Raw genomic sequence first — 11,533 nt, forward strand, 5'->3', positions numbered from 1 at the left:
GATGCATTTTCCCCCAAGGCTGCTTTGATGGACTTTGATGACGCCGCAGCAGTCATGGGACTATTTTTTTTTTATTTTTGGCTCCTTAATGTCGGGCAGCAGAGGCAATCACTGCCGCTTTTCCTGTGAGTGCTAATACTGCAGTAAAAGCTAGCTTTCTTGGGAGTCGAGCTGTATCTGCTCTGTCGCCCATCCTGTCGCCGCCCACTCACTTCCTAGCTCCTCATTTTCTTGGCCGCTTGTATAATCTGACACTCATCCTCACCATTTGTTTCTGCCCAAACCCTGCCCACACTCCAGCACCTTGTATGCACTGGGCTCAGCCTACTAGTGGAGACCAGTCTGAGGGGGGAAACCTGATTGGTAAGTGAGCTATCTGCACCCTACACAACCCCCTCTCTCCTCCAATCATCTTTTTGCTTTACTTCTTCTTTCCCTTCTAATTTCCTACTCCCCCCTATGCAAACTGAAGGGGGTGAACAGACTAGGGGCCATTTTACCCAGCGCTGATGAAGGGGGATTGTGTAGCCCCTAAAATTTATTTTGATGTCTTTTGACCTGATCGCTGCAACCAGTTATACAATAAAGGCTTTTGAATCATAAGTATTTTTCATTTGGTGTTCTCTTTCACCTATTGTACTTGGATTTCTCAGCTCGGGTGAATGTCCTCTCCATGGGATATCCATCTTTGTAGTGAGCCTCCAAAACAAGACAATTGGACTCAAACAATGACTTTGGCCATATTATGATAACCTGTGAAAGTCGGTTTTCCCACTGCGGAGTTTCACCTTCTCTCGTTGTTCTTAAGACTGCAATGGATGGAAAATCCGAAATTTTTAGTTTCCATCTAAACAGGAATAAAGGGGACATTTTTCAATTTTCCAATGGGGGTATCTACAATAATACAACATAAATCAGAAAAAATTCCTGCGCTAAGTCAAATAAATTAGTGTGAAAAATTTATATGAAAAAATATTTCAAGCAGCATACACAGACTCAAAGAACAAAATCCAAAACAATATAAAACCACTATGTGTTGCACTAAAGAGTGAATAATAAACAAATGAAAAAAAAAATCTTCTAATGCTGAAGATGAATATGTGGGTGATATGAGCACCCTATAAACGTGAAAAAAGTGTAAACACTAATGGAAAAAAAAAACAATAGCAAAGTCCTTCAGTGAAGAAAACAATCCCACAAAAATGATGTATATGTAAAAGTCCTTAGATGGGAAGAGGGAGATGGTGAATCCGAGTGAAGAGAAACCACAAGCAGATGATAGACTGTCCAATGGAGCATCCGATAAAGGGCCCCTGTGATCAAAGGAGATAAAAAATAGGCTGCTTCCAGACTCATATGGTCATCTAATTTAATAGATAGACCACAACTCGCTTAACAATAGGGGGCAGTCACAGGGGGTCACACAGGACATTCTCCAGAGTGGCAGATACAGGAAGGACTTGAGCAGATGTCAAGAAGCAATCCTCACATAAAGATGGGTGAAGCCCATGGGGATTAATCCAGGAAGGAAAAAGGGCACACAGCATAATACCGCAATAAAAATCTTTTATTTAAAAAAAATTGCACTTCCCCAGTTAAGTAGACAAGCGAGCAGAAAAAACACTATGTCCCACATACATTCAGAGGCTGCGGTGTCCCGCATGTACTAGGGAAAGGTTGGGGCTTTAACAATGTTGCTGCCCTTAATAGACTAATTCTGGTTCTGTTCCGGAGCATAATTAACATCCGGCGGATGTTCTCCATTAGCTGAGTGCCGCTCCTTCCATCCTGGGTACATAAATGTGCGCAATGCCGTCCACAAACCATGCCCCTGACAACGTCATTGTTGACGAAACGCCACGTCGGGTGGGCTACAGAGCGTGTGACATCATTGCGCTGGAGGACGCAGCGGCCATCTTCTTGGAAGGATGTAAAAGAGGTAAACTTATGCGCTAAAATGGGGTATAAGACATACCAGAAATAAGGAGGGGGCTGATAAATACAACAAGTGATTACACAGTAATTTATAAGAAAAGAAAATCAGCTCTCAATTCCTTAAAACGATGAACCACTCAAATTAAATGAATGTCAATAGAAGACAGTTGGTAATCAATAATAAGTGTTGATCCAGATGCTTGTACACACCAAACAACACAAGCCAAAGAAAATAAAATACTCAATATAAGATGAAAAATATGCCGACGTAAAAACCATTCAGGGGCAAGATAATTCTAATAATCTCAACGGTATCTAAAAGAGCTGATGATAAAAATTTAAAAATAGGGGCAATAGTAAATAAGTCACGATAATATTCTAAAAATAAAAAAATATGATGCCAACTTGTTGGTGAGGTGATGTATCAAAGGTGATGATAGGGTGATTATAAAAGCATAAATAAATAAGGGAGCAATAATCAAAAGGTCACGATGATATTCTATATATACAATAAACAATGATGTCAATTAATAAATATGGTGATATATCAAAGGTGCAAAAAAGGGGGGGTGATAAGTGGTGATGATCTATTTAGACCATGTGTAGCAGTAATACCTCTACTTATGATAATATAAAAAAATGGCGATGAAAGGCATATATATAAATTACAAGTGCCAATTTAAAACATAATGTTGTAAATCTTATACATAGGATAAAATAGAGTGGGGAAGGTGCTCTAGTGCTTGATAAGGTGCATAAGAGTCCATAAAGTCATTTAACAGGTAATTATAGGGGTTAAAGTGCTCGATAATCCCATATAAGAATTCAGGTGAAATAGAAGAGTGAGATGCAACTTTCCGATCAAAACCAGGTGCGTGGATAAGTGAGCTAGCAATCCGACATTAAGTGAAATGGCCGCTCACCTCCATTTACACTCAAAAGAGCGTTGTTTAGATGTAATCTTTTCTTGTCTCTGACCTCTCAGTCTTCTCCAACAACTGTAGTCTTTATAGCTCCAATCCTTATGCCGTTAGCTCAGGGTAGATATTAGACTTATCCCAGCTCAGGTATATCACAATATTATCCTTATTTCAATGATCTCCTAATTTCCCACGATTCATCTATCAATCGCTCCAATCAAAGGCACAAGAGAAACTCTCATAGTGTAGTATTTAAGGGTAAGTATTTAATACAAAAGTACAGGTCACTTACATCAATGCAGAGAACAATACGCAGAGTACACTCCAAGGCCTATCTCTGAATTTCCAGTAGTAAGGTCTCACTTTATGGTAAGATACTACAACCACTTGTGTTCTGTGCAGAGAGAAGAGAAAAATTACCAGTCTACCTAACTGAAATGTTATCATCTATCAAAATGATTGCATTTGGGCTCGACTTTGAAACCTAGTTTTTTGTCCCCATCATACAAGTTGGACATGGCACAAATTCAAATGGTCATTTCTTTCATGTAAGGTGATAATAAAGTTTTATTTTATTTTTTGTTTCTGAAGCGGCAGGAATAATTTACTTTTCTCAGTCTTTTGGATGATGGACAATGGATATAACACAGCTCAGTGCATCCTGCAGTTACAGGCAATTGGTGCTCCATGCATCCATGTTACAGCCAATATTTTGCAATTTTTGGTGAAAAATTGTAGCATTTATCATGGCTGACATAAACAAGAAATCGGTTCAGTTTTTGTGCACCATTTCAGTCAACATCTTAAGATAATAGAATTTCTATATTCGATATTTTAAATTGTCATAAATTAGGTTTTACTTTAAGTTGTAGAAAAATGTGAATTGTATTTTATTTATAGGCTTTCTCTATGGAATTTATAAACATGAAATGGCAAAAAAAGAAAAAAAAAATTGAGAGAAAGCTTTATGCAATTTTCTTATTTTTAAAGTATTTTGGATTTCAGATTAGGATATTTGTTTATATATATAACATTTTGTTACGATGAGAAATCAGTCAATACTAAATGAATTCATTCTTTCTGGATTGTCTGACCGTCCGGCTCTTCAGCTCCCTCTATTTCTCTTCTTCCTTCTTATCTACCTATTAACATTAATCTGGAATGTGCTGACCATTGTCCTCATAGTCACCGACTCTCACCTCCATGTTCCTATGTATTTCTTCCTTGGGAACCTGGCTGGTTTGGATCTCTGTTATTCCTCATTAACCATTCCACGAATATTATTTGACCTTCACACCAAGACAAGAAAAATTTCCATAAAGGCTTGTATAACCCAACTATTCTTCTTTATGTTCTTTTCCGGTTGTGAAGATTTTCTGTTGACTCTCATGTCCTATGATCGATATATTGCCATTTGTCAGCCATTACATTACACACAGATCATGAGTTGGAAAGTGTGTATACAGTTGGTGTCCATCACATGTTGTCTCAGCTTTGCCCAATCTTTGGTTCATACACTTTATGCCATCAAATTATCATTTTGTAGATCCTATATTATAGAAAACTTCTTCTGTGACCTTCCACAATTGTTTCAGATCTCCTGCAGTGACATCTTCATCAATATTCTGCTTGTCTTTATCTTGGGTGGCATCCTTGCAGCTGGATCTCTACTACTGATCATCCTGTCCTATGTCTATATATTCAAAACTGTTCTTAAAATTCAAGCTAAGGGCAATAGGAGTAAAGTTTTCTCTACTTGTAACTCTCACCTGACATTGTTGTTTATGTATTACGGCTCTGCAATGTTCAATTATTTTTGGCAAATTTCTGGTCATCGCTTTTCTGGTGACAAAGTGCTGTCCATCTTTTACACGGTGATCCTTCCTCTCCTCAATCCTCTCATTTACAGTCTGAGGAACCAGGACTTTAGAACAGCATTTCAAAGTGTTTTCAGGAAGATCTTCCCACAAAAATAGAGAAAGATGCAAAAGTACCTTCCTTTGACCTACTGTATATAAGAAATCCTTTGAGCAACTATTTATTTTAACTACTTGACCTCCAGAAGATTTACCCCCTTCATGACCAGGCCATTTATTTTGCAATACGGCACTGCGTTACTTTGACTGAATTTTTTTCCCCACAAATAGAGTGGTATTTGATCACCAATTTTGTTTGTGCTATAAACAAAAAAATATAAAAAAATAAAATAAAATAATAATTTACATTCTGCTATAAAACATATCCAATAAGAAAATAAAAGAAAAAAATCAAATTTCTTCATAACTTTAGGCCACTATGTATTCTTCTACTTGTTTTTGGTAAAAAAAATCCAAAAAAGCGCATATTGATTGGTTTACGTGAATGTTATAGCGTCTAGAAACCATGGGATATATTTATGGAATTTTTATTTATTTATTTTTTTACTAATAATGGTGGTGATCGGCAACTTATAGCAGGACTGCGATATTGCAGCAGACTATTGGACACTAACTGACACCTTTGACAATTTGTGGGAACCAGTGACACTAATACAGTGATCAGTGCTAATAATATGGGGTTAAACATATAGAATGATCATATAGGATGATGGGGTTAAATGTGTACTTTTTACCAGGGAAAGAGATCAGTTTTTGTCCTTTCTTTGCAGAGACACAGAATACATACCTTCCCCCTTGACAGAACTGGGATAAGCCTTGTTTACATAGGAAGAGCTCAATTCTTTGTCTTTTACTGATGGTCAGCGGGTGTTGGAGGACATTGAGTCCCCAGAACCCTCAGATCAGCTTCTGCTGGGAATTGTCCCCTGCAGGCAGAAGTGCAGGATCACGTATACAGTATATAGGTGATCCTGTACGCAGCTGTCACTCTGTAGCAGTAAAAGTGCTATAGGGCAGTCAACAAGTGGTTTAACCACTTCCGGACCGGAAGATTTCCCCCCCTAATGACCAGGCCATATTTTTGAAAATCAGCACTGCCTTACTTTAATGGACAATTGCGCGGTCGTGTGTACCCAAATAAAATTGATGTCCTTTTTTCCCCACAAATAGAGCTTTCTTTTGATGGTATTTGATCACCTCTGCGATTTTTATTTTTTGCGCTATAAACGAAAAAAGAGCGACAATTCTGAAAAAAAAAATATATATTTTTCACTTTCTGCTATATAACATTCCCCCCCCCCAAAAAAATTTAAAAATACAATTTTTTTTAACATTTTAGGCCAATTTATTTTCTGCTACATACTTTTGGTAAAAAAAAATCGCAATTTGATTGGTATCGCGTCTACTAACTATGGGAAAGATTTATTTCATTTTTATTGTTTTGTTTTTTTACTAGTAATGGCAGCGATCTGTGATTTTTAGCGGGACTGCGACATTGCAGCAGACAGATCGGACCCCTAACTGACATTTTTGACACTTTTGGGGGGACCTGTGACATTACTACAGCAATCAGTTCTAAAAATATGCACTGTTACTGTAAAAATGACACTGGCAGGAACGAGGTTAACACTGTGGGTGATCAAGGGGTTAAATGTGAGCCTAGGGGAGTGATTCTAACTGTATGGGGGTGTGGCTTGTGAAATGATCATAGAGACCCGTGAGGATCCTATAAAGAAGGATCACAGGCACTCTGTGATCATTCCAGAGAGAAGAACGGTCGGCTGTATTTACAATAGCTGACCATTCTTCTCTCTCAGCGGGGAGCGATCGCGGGTATCAGGCGGCAATCAGAGCCACCTGCCCTGTGCATCGGAGACTCCGTTACCCCTAGTGCAGGTTCGCGCAGGAGGGCCAGCCTGCCGCAGTATATATGCGGCGGGCGGTCCGTAAGACGTTAATGCATCTCTAATCAGAATTTTTTTTTTCAGTTGAATAGAGGGGGAATTTATTTAACCCTTTCGCTGCCAGTCGCTCCACTTTTAAACGCAGGTGGCCAGATTATTTATGCAATTTTTTCCATTGTTTTTTTTTTTTTTCCTATTTTTCCACATTTTTTGGATAGCATAGGACCAGTAGGATAAAAAGAAGGTATTACTAATTTTTTTGTAGGCCCGCGATATTTGAGCAAATGTTTATCAAAACAATATTTTTGCTAAAAATACACAGGGAAAAAATACAGGGAGCAAAACTTCCTGCTAAATTCCTACTAAATATAAAAGCTAAACTGTATTGAGTTAATAAATAACACTTGTCTACAACGAGAACGCCTTGGGTCACTAATAACAAAAATTAGGTCCTTAACATTAATTGGCTTCAGTTTCCAAGATACAGCTTCAGGTCAAAATTGAGGGGTATGTGCGACTATGCTCCATAACCTTTCTGCCAAATGTGATATAGCAATGAGAATGATGCCACACCAATCATTATCAATGTATCTTTTTATTGGTACCAAAAGTTAAAGTTTGGGTCCGCTGACATCAACAGCCCCGGATCAGCTGCATCCTGCTCATCGTCTTTATCTTCATCTGAGTCTAGAGTAGAATTCTTGTGGATCTGGAATTGGCAACTCCTCACCATAGGGTAAAGGACGCAGTGTGGGTGAAATGTTTGGATATTCCACAGTTCACTTCTTCTTTCTTGAGATTCCTTTTGCAACTGGGAGAACCATGCAAAAATAGCAGTCGCTACTATGATCGGTGGGTTGCCTTCACACAATTAGAACTGCGACAAAAATGGAAACAAAGGACTGTCAGGGTTTTTAGGAGGGTCAATGAATTCCAGGGCTAAATTGCCCCAAAGAGTCGGAGCCTTTCTATAAATGAATTGGGGGCGATTAGGTAATACTGGTCCAAGTACCCTGTCTTGCCTAAGTATGACCCAATGTTTGCTTACTATCTTCTCAAATTTCCTGTATTGGACGTTATAATCCAAAATCATACGGAAATCATTAATGTTCCCATTTTTACAGACACTGGTATTAGATACAATGATGTTCCTATCTAGAGCTTTAACCCTCCCAATTTTTCTATCACTGTAATCTTTAGCATACCCCTTTTGGTTAAATCTTTGTGCTAATACCCTAGACTGAGCTAAGTACTCATCTTCAGAAAAACAATTCCGTCTAAGATGTATGAACTGTCCCCTGGGAATATTGCATAGCCACATTTTATGATGGCAACTGTCCAATTTGATGTAGGCATTCCTATCCGTAGGCTTGAAATGATTATTAGAAACCCTTGCACTTGTCATTTTATCCTGCTTTTGTGAAAAGTTAGGAATTAGGTGTAATTGTGATATTTCACCTCACTTTTACATTCAGGGTAGCGCACCAGTATACATATTTTCTATTTTCATTTTCCTAGTCCAGGGATCCCTAGTTGCTGCTCCCAAGTGAGTTAGCACTTCCTACACACTTTTTTACGAAATATACAGTATTTACCATAGTTTGTAGATGCTATAACTTTCACCAGTGGTGGCTGGTGCTCCATGGGCCAGGGTGGGGTGGCAGACGGACCACACCATACTCCCCCGGACCACACCAGCACCAGCCCGCACACCATACCCCCCCCAGTTGCTGGCTCACTCACCCTGAACTGACATGTGGAGGGCAGGCAGCGGCGGCTTCCCCCTCAGTGTTCTCCGTGGGTCGGGCTTCCCCTGCGTCTCCTCCCTCCTCCTCCTCATTGGCCAATAGCATGGCTTCTCCTTTCGGCCAATTGGGAAACGGGTCTCAGGACCTGTTTCCTGATTGGCCAGGAGGAGAATGTGTGTGACAATAGTGAATATTCATTTGCTATTGTCACACAACTGGATGTGCTCAGGGTGCAGTGCTCTGCTCCACGAGTCCACCCTTTTTTGAAGCTTAACAGAGCCTCTGGCTCTAATTAGGTGCTTATAAAAAAAACCCATTGGAATCCATGCGTCCGGCGGCCTGCATGTAGATTAGGGGGCCAGACGCATGGATGGGGGGGCGATGCTCCTGCGCCCCCAATGGATGGGCCACCACTGACTTTCACACAAACCAATTATTATACACCTATTGGGATTTTTTTTTTTTACCAAAGACATGTATAAGAATACATTTTGGCCTAAATATATGAAGAAATTCTTTTTTTTTTACATTTTTTTATTGGGTATATTTTATAACAGAAAGTAGAAAATATTGTTCTTTTATTTCAAAATTGTCTACCTTTTTTTGTTTATAGCGCAAAGAAAAACCACAGAGGTGATCAAATACCACCAAAAGAAATTTTCGGCCTTTTTTTGTTTTTTTTTTAAAGAAAATAAAAAAACAATTGGTAATCAAACACCACCAGAAGAAAACTCTATTTTTTGTGAAAAAATTATATAGATTTAATTTGGGTACAGTGTTGCATGACTGCACAATTGCCAGTAAAGTAGCGCAATGCTGAATAGTAAAAATATGCCCTGGTCATGAATGGGTAAAACCTTTCCGGAGCCGAAGTGGTTACATTTTCCACACAATTATTTTACTGTATTTGTTCTGTCGAGTTGCTCATTGTTGACAGAGGTGTAACTAGAACCTTCAGGGTCCCAGTGAAAGAGACCATGAAGGGTCCCCCAGACCCCTGGCCGGGGCCCTTCCCTTCAAGCCTGGGGCTCTTCCCACTGATCCTGGGACCCTTTACTCTCATTGCAGGGCCCTTTATTATGGTCCCACAGCGGGACCTTTTCACAAGTTCTGCAGTGGGCCCCCTTCCTGCCATCTTGGGGCCTCCCCACGGTGGTGGAATGCCAGGGCCCGGTTGCAATGGTGACCTTTGCGACCCTGGAAGTTCACCCCCTGGTGTCAGTAGTTTTAATTTTTTTGTATTTTAATTAAATTATTTTTTGGCATTTTATTTTATTTTTTTACAATGTCACTGACTATGACTCTGTCCATTTAGAAAAGGAAGGAGCTGATGAAATACATATTTACCGACCCCTTCCTTGTTCTCTATTGTGACACATCCCCTGCAGCAGCAGGCAGGAGAGGAGAGGGAGCACAGTGGGGGGGGGGGGCAGCACAGTGGAGGGGGGAGGACCAGGGGAGCATAAAGGGGCCCAGAGACAGCAGAACACAAGTGAACTGGATAGGAGGAGTGGCGGGGGCAGCATACAGAGGAACCAATATCCTCAATTTTCCTCCTGCAGCTACAGGAGGAAAAAGAAGGATAGTGATTTCTCTACATGCTGCCCCCGCCACCCCTCCTATCCAGGTGTACAGGGGAGCCGCACAGACCCCCTGGAGCATGGGACCCGGTTGCAATTGCAACCCCTGCAACCCCTGTAGTTATGCCCCTGATTGTTGATTCTTTCTAGCACCACAACTTTCCATTTCAAACGTTTAGAAAATGAAGAAACATCTGTTAGTAAAATAGGAGATAAAATGGTAAAGATTGGAAAAAAACTAAAAGCAGTTATTCATTTGTAAAGGCCCAAGGTGTGTGCGGTTAAGATAAATTAATTCAGATGATGCTTTATTTTGCGGAGAATCCATGTCATTATGTCCAATAACTTGTGATGACACATAGACCAGGTATGTCAGTAGGAAACTATTTATAAGGATAAGATCACCATTTCACCATTATTTACCATGGAAGAATCTATTTCTCATATTTTTTTGCAAATTAACCACATCCTGTCCAGCTGTTTATATGCATTGGCCAGACTGGAGCAGTTCCGATCGTGTAGACGTACATGTACTTTCTCCTGCATTGGCTGCTCGTGTGCTCTCTAGAACAGGGGTTTTCAAACTATGGCCCTCCAGTTGTTCAGGAACTACAATTCCCATCATTATTAGAGGTAGTGAGGTAACTGGCGCTGCCTATAGGTATGTATGATATATAAAATATAAATATCACAATAAATTGTAGTAACTCATATGCAGAAATGTAAAACGTGTATAAATACTAAAGATAAAACCTCATAAATATTATAAATATAAAGTGCAATAGTGTAAACAGTATTTGAGTGAAACGGTCACACAAAAGAATATATATCAAAAAACCATATATAAAGTGCTCCGTTATAGAGGTGACCAGATGGGGTGAAGGTACTGGCCTATGAGCTATTTATTGTTCACCAAGAAAAAGTTAAATAATAGTTGAAACAAATCCACGTGTATCAACCCAGGCTGGTAAAAAGGTATGAAAGTGTGAGTGGTTCCAATATAAGTGAATATGGAATATAGAAAAATAGAAATATAGGTGATTCCAGTGAAAAATGAAACAATACTTTAATATCTTGGCGCATGTGTATATAAATTAAATATGCATAAAAACATTAGTATAAATAATTAAATGTAAGGAACAATTTTAATTAAAAATTAATGCCGTGTGTAACTGTGATGTCCGAGAAGTATGTAAAAGGACTAGAAATTATTTAATAAATATCAGATGTTAGATCTCATAAAATTAGTATGTGTGATTGTGGAAACAAAGGGGAATTAAAAATATATTAAATCTATGATTAAAAAATGATAAATTGGAAAAAATCAAGAATAGTATAAAAAATATTTTGAATAATTATAAATAATTTTTGGATAGGTTTAAAAATAATTTTAAAAATAATTTTGAAAACCAGGGAGTCCATCCTGTGGACCAGTAACCCCATATATGTCTGTAGTAATTTCACATATATAATAATACAAGCATCTTAATTGGACATATAGAATAAATAGAATATAGAATATAGACATATAGAATAAATAAGTTGCATATGATAGATGACTCATGTAAA

General features: G+C 38.8%; 1 protein-coding gene across 1 annotated transcript; it reads left to right on the plus strand.

The window, feature by feature from the left end:
• Positions 1 to 3,898: 3,898 nt before the first annotated feature.
• On the plus strand, positions 3,899 to 4,831 carry LOC309559110 (olfactory receptor 5B12-like; the record flags this gene model as incomplete). Its single annotated transcript, XM_082262249.1, has 1 exon — positions 3,899 to 4,831. One exon carries the CDS (start codon positions 3,899 to 3,901, stop codon positions 4,829 to 4,831), a length of 933 nt encoding a protein of 310 aa, XP_082118375.1.
• Positions 4,832 to 11,533: the final 6,702 nt, after the last annotated feature.

The sequence above is a fragment of the Pelophylax lessonae genome, assembly GCF_965119305.1.
Source record: "Pelophylax lessonae genome assembly, chromosome: 6".
Lineage (NCBI taxonomy): Eukaryota > Metazoa > Chordata > Amphibia > Anura > Ranidae > Pelophylax > Pelophylax lessonae.